General features: G+C 42.5%; 1 protein-coding gene across 1 annotated transcript; it reads right to left on the minus strand.

The window, feature by feature from the left end:
* Positions 1-123: 123 nt before the first annotated feature.
* On the minus strand, positions 124-17,555 carry LOC133387480 (probable E3 ubiquitin-protein ligase makorin-1). The gene is made up of 8 exons (XM_061632324.1): positions 17,327-17,555; positions 11,088-11,207; positions 8,216-8,538; positions 7,675-7,775; positions 5,138-5,349; positions 2,536-2,646; positions 1,525-1,669; positions 124-1,064 (listed from the first exon to the last, which is right to left on the minus strand). Exons 1-8 carry the CDS (start codon positions 17,422-17,424, stop codon positions 912-914), a joined length of 1,263 nt encoding a protein of 420 aa, XP_061488308.1. The 5' UTR covers positions 17,425-17,555; the 3' UTR covers positions 124-911.
* Positions 17,556-18,230: the final 675 nt, after the last annotated feature.

An 18,230-nucleotide genomic window follows, 5' to 3' on the forward strand; every position in this document is an offset into this window, starting at 1 on the left:
TTTTATGACATGGCAGTGTAGAAACACTTTATAAATATAAATAAGATACTTGAAGAAACTGTTCATACATCACATCCAAACAAGTTTTAACAAGAACTGGAAAAAGAAGAGACTTTGCATGGCTAGATTTTTAAAGCTCATTTTATTTCGTGTTCTCCAGATCCTTCTAGGATTAAAAATACATTCAGGGGGCTTACACATCCCAGACCTAAGGGTTTAAATCACTGATTTCTAAGCCTCCAATACTAAATTGATCACTGCATCAATAAAAAAATCGAGATATAGTTTACACTACCCCATGTTACCCCTCCTTTGTAGGCTTACCATAGACACCCAGCACTGCTAGACAAAAAGCAAGATGTAGGTGCTGCCTGCTGTAGATAATAGCATTGCTCAGCAAGCCTGCCTTCCTGAGGAAACTAGCAGCAGCATGAACATACCTGATCACTCAGCCTGTCCAGTACACACAGACACTGTCTGAGCACCATCAGAACCTGGCACACTTCAAGAAGAGATAGCTGGGAGGCTCTTCATGGATCCCATGCTGGGAAGCCCAGGATGTGATAAAATGTTAAGGGCAGGGAAAAGGAACGTGAAGATAATAGACAAGCAAGGGGTAGGAAAAATTGCAATGCACTTGTGAGATGTAAAATATTATGTACTGACAATGGTGACAGCCACTATCTTGCCCTGTGCAATCAGGAGGCCTTCCCAACATAAAATAGGTCCTTGCCCTATATTCTCCCATCTTATGGATTCCAGCCAAAACACTATGAAGACCTGCCAGACAACTAAGGGCCATTAAGTTCATCAAGACACCTTTCATTCCCCACCCATCCTCCCCAAGCCACAGCTCCACATGTCATTAAGATTGTTCTCGCAGCCTCCGATGAGGTAGTCATCATCATCATCTAGTCAGAAGAATCACTCGAATTCCAGATGAGAAAGTCTGAATAGTCAATGTCTCTCTCTCTCTGCAACAGCGCAACAGTAAGAGCCCATTGGATGAGGTACATGTCATCATCGTCATCATCCGAACTCTCAGATGGAGATGGGTTATAGACCTAGAACATGCGACACAAGGAAAAGCATTCTGAAATCACATCACTGCTCTGCCAGCAAACAGGTTTGTGCTGAAAGCACAGACAGGTTTCACTAGAAAAGCAAAAGGAATTATTATGTATACCAGGTGAGGAACACCAATTTAGGCTGCAATCCAATACACACTAACCTGGGAGTAAGTCCCATTGAACCCAATGGAGCTTATTTCTGAGTAGACACACACACAAGCTGTTGTCATCTACAACTCTGAGGAAAACAAACCTTTATATTGGAATAACTAGGGCCAGACCAACTACAGCCAAAGCAGTTGTGTGGGGAGGCAGTGTGCATTTCAATGCTGCATCCTCTAGGGACCCCAGTATGCAGAGGCTTTGGGCAGCAGGGCTTGGGAAGGGCATCCTACTGTTCAGGGAAATAACCTGCCTTAAGATAATTAAAGGGCATCAAGGTGATTTTACTTACAACAGGTCGCCGTCTCCGCAGGTCAGGTCTCTGTTGTGGCTTTGCAGCTGGCAGCCGACCTCCAGGAAGCTCATGCAGGTAAATACACTCTGATTTAAAAGGGCACTGACCATTGCCTCTTACAAAGAATTTGCATCTTATTTTGCTAGGGAAGTTAAGATAATAATTAGACCACAGTAGAGCCAGCCTTTCATTAGCCAAGTCAGCTTCCACCCTAATTCTGCTCTCCTTTTTAGCTGAGGTTAAGTAGGTATATTGAGGTTTATGACACAAAAGCAGCTCAGCCGTATTATGCCACGTGTTAATCTTAAGCAAACACAGGAGCAACCTCCTTGATCAGCAACTTGTTACCTATAATAACAAATAGTCTGAAGGAACACAGGCGGTAATTAGAACTGACGAATCTGAATAAATGTAGACCAGACTTTCCCAACCTGGTGCCCTCTCATCAGCCCCAGCCAGCACAGCTTTGCAGACTGTAGTCTTAAGCAACTGAAGGATACCAGGTTGGGGATGTTTGTTAGGGACCAACATTGTCACCCAGAATTGAGGCTAACTGGAGCAGGGAACTGGGTATGCAGACAGAATCACAGGCACAGCAGCAAGACATGCTTAACAGTGAAAGGAACACAGAACTTGGAAAAGTTACTTTTTTGAACTACAGCTCCCATCAGCCTAATCCAGTGGCCATGTTGCCTAGGGCTGATGGGAGTTGTAGTTCAAAAAAGTAACTTTTCTAACCTCTGAAGGAACACCACAGGGTATGTACATGAGTGGAGCCTCCCTCCTCGGGCAACACTGATGGGTAGCCTTAATCAAAACACACTATTTCCTGTCTTTAGGTCTTAAACATCACATTTAACCACAATCAGAACACCTATTTCAGCTCAAGAAGCTTATCCTTGGCCTGGTCTTCTCCACAGTTCTTGCCAACGGTTTTGACTGAAGAACTAGGTATTTCAACAGCATTAGAAGTATTCAGTGACAATTGCTGAAGTGTTAGCTGCTTACCTAGTCCGTGCCTTGAAATTCTTAATCAGTTTTTCCTTCTCTTCTGAATCAAAAACCCAGTATTGGTTGGGGATAAAATAAGTTGAAGTGACTCTGCACTCTGGGCAGCCCCTGGGGAATGAAAATAAAGAGGCTGGGATAAAATTCACAGTTCATTTGAACCTTCAATCCAACATGTTCCTTAACTACTGGCAGCCCTCAGGTTTTCAGTCAAGATCAGACGCCTCGAAGGATTTCATCTTTTGACCAGCTGCCTTACCAGTAGGGATGCATCTCTTGAGACTCATAGCTGCTTCATGTATAGTACAACAAAGTACAAGGATCCCTGGGGTGTGAAATTGTGTTCTTCGTAGAACTGCATGGGGCAATTTATGCATGTAGCGTTTTTGAGATATGAAAAGTGATCCTAAAATCCTGCTGAACAGTACCGCACGACATTATCACTAGGTATTGCACTGCTCCTTGACTACCAGCGTGATGTAGTGTTTTATGTGTTAGATTAGAACCTGGGAGATAGGGTTCAAATCCTCACCCAGCACTGATATTCACTGGGTGACCTTGGACCACTAACGACCTCTCAGCCTAACCTACCTCATAGGTTTGTTGTGAGAATGAAATAGGAACCGTGTATACCTCCTTGCGCTCCTTGGAGTATAGGCAGGATAGAAATGTAATAATAAATAAAAATAAGTTATCAGCATGCCTAGTGTATGCTATGCATTGTTTTCATCCATCTAATATAAACTATACTGTTGTGATACAGAATTATAGAATAGTAGAGATGGACAGGGCCTATAAGGCCATTGACTCCAATCCCCTGCTCAATGCAGGAATCCAGCTTAAAGCATGCCCGACAGGTGGCTGCCCAGCTGCCTCTTGAATGCCTCCAGTGTTGGAGAGCCCACAACCTCACTAGACTTATAGACAAGTCTCTTTACAGTTTATTGCACCTGCATTCATTTTCCGATATTCTTTATGTATATTTTTTTAAGATTACGAGTCTTTCCAGTATCCAATTCCATGCTCATGAAACCTTCCAAAACTGTTTCCTTTCACAAACACCCATACGCCATGGCCTATTGCAGTCATGGTATGTGTTTAATATCACAACATCACTGGTGGGCCTGATAATCATCCTACCTCCCAGCAGAGTGGCAAAGGCCCATTAAAACAAATTAGCCCTGGTTATGACATTCATATTCAAAATGTGTCCAGGAAAAGTATCTCCCATGCAGCTGCAGGAGTGTATACACTGGGGGAGGAGGTCTTTACTGTTATGTTTATTCCAATTTCTCCCTTCTCATCAGCAACCCCATCTGTCCTTAAGCCTATACTTCTTTGCTAAGACTCTGAGAAGCGTTCAAGAGCATTCAATGAACACAACTGCTAAGGCAATGGCTAAACCAAGTTTGGGAAGCTATTGTTTTTCTGCAAGCCTGCATTCTCTGCCTTTAGGAACTATGTCCTTGGCAAGTGCCCCAGCAGATTTAATTTCTCAAATGCAGCACGTAATATACCCAATCAAACCCTAGAAGGATAATTGCTGTGCTTCTAGCTCAAACCAATATGCACAATACACCCAACGTTAAGAGTGTTTTGCAACGAGGGAGCATTACAGCAACCTCCTGGGTATGCTGGAGGGAGCAGCACAGCCAAGAACCCCCTTGATAAAAAGTGCTTTTATAAAAGGCTGCTATCCGACACACTCTTACCTGGGAGTAAGCCCAACTGAACTCAGTGGGGCCAACCAGAATAGACATGCAGAGGACACACTGCAAGACTTGCTATTTGGCAAGATTTTGTAAAGCTGATAAGGACTCGTGACCAAGACTAAGCAGCTTACCATATGCTTATAACCAAGATGGGCACCCTCATCAATACTTCCCCAGGTCCCTTAGTGGAAATCAGGCCATTCAGTGTTGAGGGTAGTTTATGCCTCCATTGTTTCCTCAAGAGTATCACTTCATTTCCACAGGAATGAATGGGAGAAAGTCAAGGTATATGTGCATGGACACTTTTGGTACTAGATGTGCCCTTCATAAACCCAGTGTTCCTGTAGGAGGTTAGCTTCTCCTCCAGTTGTGGCATTCCACTTACTTGCTCCCATACAACTTCAGTGGGAGCCTTCGAGAATAAAGCTTGCTCTTTTGTCCAGAAACCTGCCCTCACTTCCAATTCTTTTCCATTCTAGACCATTGGTCTTCAGCTGGTAGATCAGGAAACACTACAGGTTCATAGCCTGATCTCAGGTGGGTCACAATAACAGTAGTGGTACCACCACACAAATATATGGTAAAAAAAATAAGAAATGGGTCCCGAAATGTAGTTTGGTTAAAGGTGGGCCTAAAAAAGATTGGAAGCCTGCTGCTATAGACAGCACATAGAAACGGGATCCTACACTTCCTCCAAACAGCTCAAGGCAGGAAGAGAGGCTTTTCCTACATTGCAGACAAAACTGGTAATAGAGTACAAGAATCTGTAAACAGGAAAGTGACTGTCTGGCTGAAAGCCAGTGCAGAGATTTTATACACACCAGATAGCAACCTGACAGAAGTTTCAATTTACAAAAGCACAAGGCAAGCGACTGCCACAACGCGCTTACTTTATCACCGCGTTATGAAAGTCCCGGCTTTTCCGCCACTTCCGGATACAGCCCACACAATAGGCATGGGTGCAATTGGGAAGAATACCAAAGAGACGTTCCTGAGGCAAGGTCTTCTGAGAGACTTTGTCCATGCAGATGCCGCATACTACATCCTCACTCTTCTGTACCTCTTCAGCAGCTGCTGCCACCACTCCCAAACCATCAGTTGCCTGAAAAAGGAACACCACAGTTGGAAAGTACTTCATAAAGCAGATCCCAGCTGTCTTCTCTACTACTACGGTTGCTCTGAAGACTTGTCCTGCAACCCGAGGTCTGCACTTGTTCCACGTGGCAGGATGTACTCCAGAGCTTGGCTTCCCATTTATCTTATTTACAATGTTAAGTTAAAGAACTTCTGCAGCTCTGCAGCCTGTTTATTGCAGGCTCACACCAAAGGAAGACTATGGGTGGTGATAGTACAACCTTCACCAATCTGATGTTGGGTAGGTGGAATCAGCAGTGACAGCTGGGCTACCACAGGGCCTGGACCCAATAGGATCCCATGCTGGTATAAAATCACCACCCCTCCCTGTTTCCCACAGTTTTTCAGAAAAAATGAAAAAGTTAAGAAAACCAGGGAAGAACATTTTTTCCTGAAATTTTCCAGGCCTTTACATCTTTATTCCTCTTCCCAATCTTTTCTTTCCACATTCCATTTTTTCCCTGTTCCCTCTTCCAAGACTGCCTGGACTACCTTGTTCATAGCCACTGGAGCCTACCTGTTTCTTTTGACAGATCCAGCGTGGGTGGTAATGGGAGGAAAGGAAAAGAGAAAATACAGCATGCAGCCAGGGGAGAGAAAGGAGCATGTGCCAAGAGGTGTTTCTCTACAGGTCCCCATGTCCACAGGTTGCAAGATCCAGCTTTTGCACCATGCCGCAAGAGACCAGCTAGTTGCTTAAGATACGCTAAATATGTTGTTTATGACCAGTCATGCTAGTCTGTATTTCACTATGTGGGACCTATACAGCTGTTCACTAATAAGCAAAAAAACTTGTGGTTTAAGAATGTACCTATAGCCAACAGATATTTCTATCAAACTTTAAAAAGCAGAAAAACTGAGCAGCTACAGCGAATGCACCAGGATAGCAGGAGACCTGACCTCCTCTCTGAGATATTGTACTGCCTTACAAATTTGTCAAAATGCAAACACAATTTGGGTTGGTCTTTCACAGTCCAATCCACTTCCTGTGTAGCTTGGAATAATTTGGGTAATATGTGCCTCTGAGCATATGGGTGAGTGAGGCAACACCTGCAATCAGTCCAAATAACAGAAACAAGACATATGGTGTGCTGATCTTGTTTTAGTAGGGAAGAAGCAACAATTCATCTGCCTCTGGTCTCCTCTGCATGCCTGGAATAAAAGATGTTAGACTGACAGGCACGTGGGAGAGAGCTTTTTCTGCTGTGGCCCCCAAGCTTTGGAATACCCTCTCCCAAGAAGTCTGCTCTACTCCCTCCCTGTTGGTTTTCCAGAGACTTTTGAAAACGATCTGGAGAGCCTTTGGGAGGGACTGAAGGTAGAGCCTCTGATTTTATGCCTTCTATGTTAAATTTTACCTTTGTAGTCCCTTTAGTACCACCCCTATATGTGTGTGTGTATGTCTGTGTGTTTGTTTGTTTATTAAATTTCTTAGTCGCCCATCTGGCTGGTTATCCAGCCACTCTGGGCGACGTACAAAATAGGCATACAAATATAATAAACATTAAAATCTGAAAACAATGATGATAAAATCTAGCCTAATGGAATCCACTGGATTCCTGAATGCCCTGGGGGAGTTCCCAGTAGATAGAGCAGGTGACCCTGTTGAAGCCCTTGTCACACTGTGGAACAGTGAGGCGCTTTGGGCTCTTGACACGGTTGCCCCTGAGTGCCCTCTTGGGCATTGTGGAGCCCGGTCTGCACCTTGGAACACCAGTGAGCTAAGGGCAATGAAACAGGATGGCCAATTTTTAATTGAAATTAATTAATTAACAAATTATGAGACCACTGAGAGAAAAAAGTCCAACAGCAGTCTGGATTATTTTACTCTTGTTTTAGTCTTTGAACTCTAGATTCTCTCTTAGTCTTTTGTGTATTGCCACAAAACCTTAAGAGGATTGTGAATCAAGAGTTTCTGAGTTCAGGATTATCGGTTTTGTAAGATTTTGTTTTGAAATGAGTTTAAGGGGAACAACAGACTGGCATGGGGGATATTTTCAATTTAACATGGCAGAATGTGAAAAATCCATGCTGGCTGTATAATCTGTGTTTGAAAGCACAGACTAGGGGGTTTAGCAGCAGATCCATGCAGCACCAACATAGCGGCCTGCGCATTTCACTTGCTAACTTGCTGCAGAGAAGAATGGCTAGGCACCCCAAAAGCTGACGGTTTACTGTCTTGCCATATGGGATAGAAGCAACAGTATCTACGAGAACTCAAGAGAATCCCATTAATTTTTTTCCCCATTGGCAGTTTCCAGCCTTATCTCTATGTTTCAGACATCCCACCTACCTTTGGCTCCTCTGAGACCGCAGGAGGAGCAGCCTCCTTGGTGGATGCATCTTCTGACAGCAGGGATATGGTATCCAGTCTCTGTTCATGGGATCTGGAACCTGAGCAGCAGACAGACACCTAACTATGAGGTTAGGTGAAACCACTACCAGTCCAACCACTATCATTATGTTTATGAAATGCTTGAAAATGCTAGACTCTGCACAAATCAAATGTCCAGGGGTCTTCGTAACAAAGTCATTTTGACATAGATTTATTAGTTAGCTGTCATGAAGATCATGAGACACAGGCTGGGGTAATGCAAGAAAAAAACATAATTGGAATTCAAGTCAAAGGACAACCAGAGTTTGAGAGTCCCATGACACACTGCTTCTAGTGGAAGGTCATGCTTCTGGTCAGAATGAACTGAAGCTGGCACTTGCATTCCCACATGTTTTGCAGATGTGCCCCACTACATATCCAGGAGCTATATAACCATGGCTGCAAAAAGAGCCCAGCCCAATACACCAGCCTGTCTGCATTAGCCTTGCCGGGAGCTTACCTGAAGCAGCCTGCCTGGGAACGAATTCTTTACTGAGGGCCCAGTTTGGAGGATGCTGGGGAGTGATGGCTTTATCAGCATCTTCATCTTCCTCCTCAAATGTCATCCTCATGCTTCCAAAGTTCATCTGTAGCTGTGCCATACTGGAGACAGCTGGTTCAGAGCCACGCCGGCCTCCTCCCCAACTCCTTACTGAAGCTTCTGGTAAGATGGCTGGCTCTGAGCCCCGACGGTTCAGTGTCAACATGCCTCCCTGCAATCCATGGTAGGCAGACTCTGAGCCACATCTGCTCAAGGCTGGTGCTTCCGAGATATGCTGGTAGCTGAGAGATTGAATGTCAATAGCATCTCATTCACAGCATAGCAAGCAAGTGTATATTCTCACCCCAAAAGAGAGTCTAGCTCAATTACCTCATTGCTAAAAGTCTCAAACAGGGAACAGCTGCTTTTGAGAAAGAGACTCTAAAGGCAGCAGTTGCACCTCCATAAACAGCAAGACAGGATCACTAGAGCTCAACACACATTTCTGTATGTATCTAAACTCTGTTTCTCCAGAGAGAACCAGCAAACTACCACTGAAAGGGATACTGTGCTGGGATGATAAGGACAGCTGATGTTCCCTTGCTCTCTCTCTAGGAGCTGTCACCTTTTTAAAAGGTGCTTCATTGCCCAGTTAGCAGGGGCATAAGAACAGGACTCCCCTGCACAACTCATTTTTATTTAGTAACCTCCAACATCTTTTTTCTTATAATAGCTGGATTTTTCTTCTTCCAATATCAAATAAACTTATTCTACTGTTTCAATTAGTCTTTTCTTGGTAACCTCTCCCTCCAAGAGTAAAGTATGAAATCTTAAAACCATAATATTCTGTACCAAACATTATTTTCTCATTCTCCTGCTGATGGCAATCCCCCCACCCCCAGTTTTTAGTCACTAAAATCCAGACTGAGATAAGCATATTGACAACTTATTTTACTTTTTCATTTTCTCCAAGCCTTCCAACATGCCTGGCACATGTGGAAATTTAATTATTTGTAGATCACTCCACCAGTATTTTGGAACTACAGCATTTAACTAGAATATCCAATTTAAAAAAGGACTAGAGAGAAACTGATCTTATGAACTTTTGTACTTACAATACAAAGAATTTATGTACTTATAAACAAGGAGCCAGAAGAAAATCTAGCAGTAAAGCCTATAGTGTGGCAACCAAGGGTGAGACTTTTACCCACAGGCAAGACCTCAGTAAGTGAGATGCTTTAAAGCATCTGTGCTCTCTGCCCTTCCATATACAACAGGAGAGGGGACTGGATTTGACCAGTAGGCCCAATCCTTATTCCCCCTCCCATAGGCCAAGTCTGGCAGGTGAGTAGAGCTGCCCACCTGTCAATCACCTGTTGCTACATAGACATCAAAGCACAGCACTTTGCAAGTCCTGCCCTTTTGGTCCAGCCACATATCTACCTGACCCATGCCTGATGTCATATATGATGTCAGGTGGGTGTGGCTTACCATAAAGGACCGGCAGGCCAAATGGGGATGCCTGGCAGGCCTAATTAAGCCCAGAGGCTGGAGCTTCTGCACCCTGATCTTTAATATGAAGCTAATGTATTTATTTTATTTATTTATTTTATCAGATTTATATCCCACCGTTTCTCCCAGTAGGAGCCCAGGGTGGCAAAGCCCATTGTAAAAAGGTTTTCCCCAGATGAATTTTGAGAAGTGCTTTGAATATCCTGAAGAATGATATGAATTACCAACACCTTCTATAATGCTGCACAAAAGTGTTGTCTAATATAGTTTAGGGATCATTCAGAAGATAAGTAATGTACCTAGTGCAACATCTACTGTAAAGTCTTCACTGGGGAGATGTTTCATTAAGAGTCCAAACAGAACTTTGTTCTCTGAACAGTTGACAGTGGCAGAAACCACAGAAAGACGATTCGAGAAAGGGATGCTGTTCTAGCTACTAAATTTCAGCTCTAGATAATCTGCCCTTCCAGCCTAGTTTCTTGTGCTGGCCTAGCATCAAGTCACCATTTCCAACATCACCATAATACAGCAGGAACTTCAGCACATTATACACAACATCAGCTTGGCCAATGGGGTGTGTATTTTTACAATACGCAGAGGCCAAAACCGCCTGTCCCAGAACATCAGCAGTATTCTATTAACTCGTCCCATCAGCGCAAGGATTATTGCTTGCACAATGGGACTCCTCCCCATCTACTCCAGAGGGTTGGAGGAACCCCTAGGACAGATTTAGGGAGCGTGCGGGGGGATGTCCTGTTGTTCTAGAGGTAATTCTTGCACTGATGGGGCCCCAACTTAGTGTTATGTTAAACACAACCCTAAAAATGGCCTTACTGGATCAGACCAGGGATGTGCACATTTACAAGGAGGGTGTGAAGGTAATGCCCATTTCCTGTAGGTAACCAGCATCTAATGTGTAAGTATACCATTTCTGAATATTGATTTCATCCAATTACTATAAAGCCAAATACTATTCTGAAGCAGTTAGTTTTGTCTTTTCCCAAAGGTTTCTGCTACCTTAAATTAAGCCAATGTTTGTAGGACTGGAGACAGTCCTGGTGGAATATTTTTTTTCCTCAAAAGGAGTACTTCCACTGGGCCTTAGTAATCAGAATATTTATAGATGGGCAATATGATCTCGAAGTTAAATTTCCTTTCTCCTGTGGCATTTTTGTGCAATCCCCAGAACTTTATTTTAACTTGAAGGAATAACTTTGAACATAAGCCACTAATACATCTGAAAAATTGTGTTGTTAAGTTTCTAGTTCCTTCCATCTAGCAGATTTGGGGGTGGGGAGAAGGAAGAGAGTTTCTGGGTTTTTTAAAAAGAAGTCTTTACCTGCAGCGGTCTCCATAATCACAGAATCCATTCTGGAAATACCTGCAGATCTGAGCAGACTTCCTATCATGGGAGAATCGGCAGTTCTGACCCCATCTGCATGCTCCGCGGGCAAAGTTCCTGAAAACCAAGTAAAAACAGATTTGTAGTAGGTATCAGAATTCCATCCAAAAATGATAGTATCTAGATAGCAAAGTCCCAGTAAAATCAGTATGCCAAATAGAAAATACAAACACCCTTGAACTCTTTACTGGGCTTTAACAAGCTGCTTCCTACAAGGATGAAAAGAATTTTTTTATAAAAAAAACAAGCCACTAGCCTTTTTAGAACAAAGGTTATGAAACAATCTGCAGGCACTATTCAAAACAATTGCTTTGTGATATACAAGCCTGCTCCTACATTTCAGTGTTTTAAGCCAATGAGTGAAATCAGAGATGCGTCTGATGACTGCTAGAAAGAAATTTAGAGTTATATGTACGAGCCCAAATTGGCTTCAACATTGTTCATTTTGAAGCCGTTTTTTGCACTTCCTTGGTACATGTATAGAGTTTGTTTTCTAGATTCAGATGAAGAACCACTGCCATGTTCATTTTGAAGGGACTTCCTATTTCATTTTGATGCTGTTTTTCATCTTCCGTGATTGAAAAGTGATTGTTGCTCTGATAAATTAATTGAGAAATCTAGGGTTTCTCAATTGCAATTGGGCACTAACATGTCCATGCAAAAGCAAAAGGTAGCAGCAAAGATAGGAATCCATGCTCTTTCTAATTCAGGATTAATTCCATGCAATGTTAATCCCCCCCCCAGTAAGTAAACATTAAATCTATCCTTAGCATATCTATATTGCAGGGGGTGAGTATTGTGGCAGAGAAAGTGTGGGTTACATCATCCCTATGAAGTAGCTGTACCAATATTACTGGGGGGCTGACAGAGATTAATATACGACAACCTGCAGTGCAGTCCAGTGTTACTTTCCAGTCTCTTAGAATGTTGGGGGAGAACGTTTAGGGAAATGCAACTGGGGTTCAGTTCGTAGCACCAACCAAGTGAGTGACTAATTGCTTTCCCACCCATGGAAAGGAAAGGAAAATAGGGGACTCTGGGTTGTTGCTGCTGCTGTTATAAATACTAAAACTGGCATATTCATCTCAAAGGCTCATATACATTTTGCTCAAAAAATAAATAAAAGGTTGGTTGTTTGACCCGTGCCAATAACATTGCTGTCCTTATTAAATAATAAATAAGCACAACAAATGCTTTTAGAATACACAGCTTACTTTTTAAGTCTAATCCAGAATTTATTCACGCATAAGCACCTGAACCTTTGCTGCTGTAAATCTGAGAACTCTTTTGCCCCCATCCCAGCTATCTGAAACACCATACCTGGGCTTGCACTGAATGTAGTATTGCCAGCCAAAGATCAATTGATCAAGAGACCTATAAGTAACATAAATGGCTTACAACAAGCATTCTTTGCATGTTTTAGGGATGGCATTGGGAAAAGTACCTTTAGCAACTTGTGGAAGGCAGAAATTCAACAGGTCAAGTCTTTCTAGTATGAAATTACAATTACGAGGACAATCTTAACCTGTTAACACTGAGTCAGACATCTTATTACTTGCATGTGGTCCTGACTTATTTTTAGGCCCTCCACCCCCACATGCAAAAAAAAGGATACAAATCTGCAAACGGCGCAAAGCAGATGCATTTTTTATGTACATCTGTGTCCTCTTTTAAAAATAGGGCAGAGGGCCCAATCCACATGTAGTACACCGGGCCCAGAAAATCCTGCTGACACCTTGGCTGGGTATATACGGACACAGTCCACATGTCTAACGCAAGTTCAAGCATGAAGATGACCAGCAACATTCCTCATTCAACAGAAACTTATAAATGTCCAAAAGGATGGAGCAGGAGGTCACATTTGCCAGGCAGTAAAGGGGCTCAAAATTCCAGGAAGAGGTTCAGAAGAGCAGGACAAGAGAAGGCACCACTCTATGCCATTGCTGTGTTGAGTGAAAAACCTACAAAAGCAGACAGCTATATGGTAAGCCCTAGAAATCAAAGCCAGGACAGTCTATAGACAGATTTCAAATGTGTCCCTTAAGCACTTTTGAGCATCAGTCCCACTATTTAGTGTCATGCAAGAGACAGACAGAAATATGATTTTGAATATCCTTGTACCAGGGCTTGTTTTTAGTTTTTAAACATTATTATTAAATTTATTACCCGCCCTTCACCAGCAGGTCCCAGGGTGGGTTACAACAGTTTAAAATTAAATGTTAAAAACAATCAAAACAGATTAAAATCACAGGAATAGGGCGATGACTATTACAATTGCATTTCAGTTCAGATACATCCTATCCAAAAATGCATTTTCAATACTCCACCCATTATTTTGGTACAGAGTTCAACCAATTTGAGAATGGAACTTTTCATATTTTCTCCTCGTGACACAAAGTCTCTCTTTGATCACTCCTAACAGGCATGGCACAGTACTTGCCAAATTCCTCCTCCTTCACCATAACCCTCAATGGAATGACCATTGCCCATTCTCCCTTCCTCTAGCTGACAAACTGACAAGGCAGGAAAAGTCCTCAGATTAAAAAAAATTCTGATACTTTTTGAACTTTTATTGGAGGAGATAAAAAAAGAACCATAATGAAGGGTAGGGTAGAAAAGTGCAGATAAAGCAAGAAATGCTATTGGCATACAATCACCAGCCATATCACGATGGTACTACAAATCCAGTTGCAGGGCAAAACAGAAAGCACTTTTGCCTACGCTATTTGGAACGGCGGTAAGGAATATAGGAAGTGGTCCGATTGGACTTCCGGGAAGGGTGACTTAGCCTGTGCCTGCTTTTGAGACGGGCTCCTGCCTCAAAAGAAGCTTATTCAGATATATCAGTCAGTTTTTTCTTTTTTTTTTTGACTGATTAAACTTCTCCCGGGTAGGGAGAAACGAAGAGATTAACCTCAAAGCCTATTTTTGTTGGGACGACCAGATCTCATTAATTTATGGGACGAGGTCCAGCCGACGAAGGTGGGACGGATTTTTAACAGCAAGCTCTATCTGATAAAGCGAACGTTCACCTTATCTTCTAAGAGAGAACGCACTAACAGGCAAGCACCCTTCTTTCTATATTTTTCTTTTACTTGACTTAAATTGTTGCTGTTTAAAAGAGATTTGCCAGATTGATCAGTTTTTGACATCTCACTGGGGAGCCATAACTTCTCTCTGCTACGCACTAATTAATAGCTTATCTCTGTTTTTGTTGCAAAAAGCTGTCCTGGATTTGCATTCTAAAGATATACACAGAAGAGGGATTTCTATTCCAGATTTTTATTTTGAAAAATATTATACTGTTTTGAGACTACTCTCTTTTTGGTCTATTTTATTTTGACGAATCTGTTTCTTGACGATTGCCATTAATTGTTTCGATCCTGGGAACTGCATTTTGTTTACTTAACTATTGGAGAGATAAGGCTGTCTGCTCTGTTTATACTGTGATGTCACCAAGTTTGGAGTATTAACCCAATTGTTGCTGAAATAAGAAGTGGTTTTCCTATATTTTTCTTTTAAAATGGCAATTAAGAAAGTGGCTGAAAATCTGGAAATAACTATGTTTCAGAAAATAATGGATGAGATTGAGATAATGAAAATTGAATTGAGTAAAATGAAGCAGGAGATTAAAGATATAAGGGTCCCTGTGAGAGAGGTGACCCTGGAAGGGGTCCCTGTGAGAGAGGAGATCCCGGAGATTGGAACAGGGGTCCCTGTGAGAGAGGTGACCCTGGAGACTGGAATAGGGGTCCCTGTGAGAGAGGAGATCCCGGAGATTGGAACCAACGTGGAACAGGAACAAGATTTGGAGTCTATGGACTTTAGAAATAAAATCTATTGTTTGGAACTCAATGTTATCTCTGAAGAAATGAATGAAGATTCTAGAGATAAAGTTATCAATGGCATGGATAATCTTCTGGACTGGAATGATGTGATGGAGCCCAATATAGAGAAAATCTATGGAATTAACTGCAGCCATGTGACAATGGAAAAACTTTTAAGAGATGACCCAGTGTATTTTGAAAAAAAGAACAGAGATATGATTTTACAGCAGTATTTCAGCAACCTATTCAGAATGGATGGCAAGAAAATATTTGGGATAGAGGTAATCCCCATCAGACTTTTACTATATGACTATGGCTTTGACAGCAAGATTATTATGGAATACTGATAATGGAAGATTGGATATTGAAATTACTGGACTTAACAAGACTACTGAAGATGGAAGATGGAAAATGGAACTAATAGAGATAATAGAACAATGGCTACTGAAATTATTGAACCTAACAGATTCTGATGTGATGGATTAATTGAAATGTTTATTTTGACTATGGTTATGACAATAAGATTATCATAATTAGTAATGAGATGGATTAATCGATATGCTTATCTGGAAAAAAAAATTGATAGATATATTTCTTAAAGAATTGAAACCTCTCTTTGACTTTTTGTGGAAAGAATAAAGTAATGTTTATGAGATTTGATGATTAAGTAAGATAACTACTGGAGGAAAGTGATTTTATAATATGACTTAAGAGACAGGATTGTTATATATTATAGACTTATAACTGATTTGATCTTTGACAAATGGGAAGTCAATATTTTACTCTTTATTTTTTATTTTTGTGTTTTTTTTTTCTTTTTTTCTTTTTGTTTAACTATTTTTGATTTTGTTTTTTGTCTTTGAATGTTTTATGATTTTGTCTTGTATGTTTTATGAAAATCTGAATAAAAATTATTGAAAAAAAAAAAAAAAAAAAAAAAAAAAGGAAGTGGTCCGATTAATGAGGCAGACTATTGGTTTATCTGGTTCAGTACTGTCAACACTGCCTGGCAGCAGCTCTGTAGGGTTTTCAGATAGGGGCCTTTTCCAGCCCTACTTGGAGATGCCAGGAATTGAACCTGGGATCTTCTGTATGCAACGCATGTGCTCTGCCACTGAGCTAAGGCCTCTCCTTTGTGTGGTGGCATTTAGAGTGGGGATAAACAGCAACAGTACAGTCAACTGAAGAAGAAAGCCTTAAAGGACCTGGAAATGAGATGTGCAATTTGCACCTGATACATCCTCACTTCATTAAGTACTTATATTTAAAGCTGCAGCAGAGCCACAGGGGGATGCATGTATTTCTTTTTAAGGATACCTATTGCTAAAAACTAGGTTTGACACAAAAGTCAGCAATACACTGCTCCAAGCCAGCAAAAACGCTGCAGCGTATAGACAGTACAGCCAGCAAATCTGATAACTTATTTTATGAAGTTTGGGTGTTATTTGGGACTGTGGCCTTACTATGCCAAGACTTCTGTTCTAGCCTCATTCAAAGGGGCAGCTTTCAGCAAAAGTTGGTAACTCTTATTAGAAGTTCTCAGCCCTTACCACATTACCTTGGCTAAGAGACACCAATCCTAGACAGTTACTTGCTTAACCCTTATGAGCAGAAACTGAGCCACTCAGAGCGTGCCGCTCCTTATCCCGTTTTATTTAACAGCCAATGTGCCATTAACTTTGCACGCGTGCGTATTTTCTCCACATCGTTTTCCATACCAGCCGAACCGGGAGAGGGACCCTCTCAAAGTTTTTGTTTCAGAGGACAAAGGGCGTGATCTTGTGCACAGCTTTCCTTCGGCCGGGCTACAGCCAACGCCACGCCCTGAAAGTACGAGCAACAATACTGGGAAATGGTGTTTAAGAGGCCACCCTCGTATCCCCCTCTTCCTCCACCCCCACGATTGCGAGCGCCGCACATTCATTAAGGTAAAACAATCCAACCGGATTTACTCTTCCCGCCCGTCTCCATAATGTACTGGGCCACAAAGCCTGCGAGCGCGCTCCAAGTCCTCAGTCGGGGGGATAGGATACAAGCGGAAGCGAGGTCACCAAAGTTTGCCTACCGCTGGTAAGGAATCGCTCAGTTGTCGTGCAAAACAACACTGCTGCAGAATCACTTTCCCAGACCTTCGACTGCCTGTCCCAGCCATTCATTAAGTAAAGCCTACATCAAAACACACCCACACCCACAAAAGCGAACCAACCAGTCAGGGAGGTTCCACTTTTGAACCCTGCTACCATCAGAACGCACATGAAGCCTGGCACAACTCTTCTAAACTATCTGAGCGAGGAAATGCAATGCCGGAAGAGTCAAACGATTCCTTTTCTCGGCCATGATGCTCTGTACCTGCACGGAATCCTACTGGATCCACTCGCTTTGGTAGCCCGGCGGCCGCCACCGCCACCGCTTCCTCCTCCACCTCCTACAGGTAACCATGGTTCCATCTCCCTTGCACTCAGACCTAGAAACTCTGAAAGATGATTAGCTCTTTCTCCCTGCAGAAATAGTTATAGCAGGGGAGTGGTTTAGGGCAGCAAAGCCCATTGGAGAAGAGAGGACAGACACACACGGCTTCCCATCAGACGGCCGAAAGGAAACGCTTGCGTTTGAAAAGGACTCTCCTCCCACCATCCCGCCTCGTCGGGAAACTACGTTTGCCACAGTAGCGGAGGGCGGACAGGCAATGCGAACATCCTGTCTGTGGCTTCCAGTGTCTCTCTCTCCCCCCCCATTACGTTGTGTTCGCTTACAGTTCTGTACCCGTTTAGTTACAAGCAGAGCTTGGGAAAGTTACTTTTTTAAACTACAACTCCCATCAGCCCCAACCAGCATGGCCACTGGATTGGGCTGATGGCAGTTGTAGTTCAAAAAAAGTAACTTCCAAGCTCTGGTTACGAGTAAGGCCCATTGAACTGAGTAGAACTTTCTTCCGAGTAAATATACATAGGGTCGCACAGTTAATCTCTTTGCTGTGCCCCCAAAGTTTTATTACCAAGGCGTGGAAGATGGACCTGCGTACGTTGCGACATCTGCTGCGCAATTAAACCTATGAATAGTAAAGAGAGGGCATCAAAGCAACGTGATAGCGAGTGAACATCAAAGAGAGACTGCAACTTCAAACCTCTGAATTACAGTACAAAAAGAGATTAAGGGCTATCACTTGTGGACTGAACCGAGGCAAACGATGTTTAGCGTGTATGTGTTAATTGGCTTACCAATGCTAGGATCCCTTTGTTAGCAACAACAGTTT

This window comes from Rhineura floridana, chromosome 6 (genome assembly GCF_030035675.1).
Source record: "Rhineura floridana isolate rRhiFlo1 chromosome 6, rRhiFlo1.hap2, whole genome shotgun sequence".
Taxonomy (NCBI): Eukaryota; Metazoa; Chordata; class Lepidosauria; order Squamata; family Rhineuridae; genus Rhineura; species Rhineura floridana.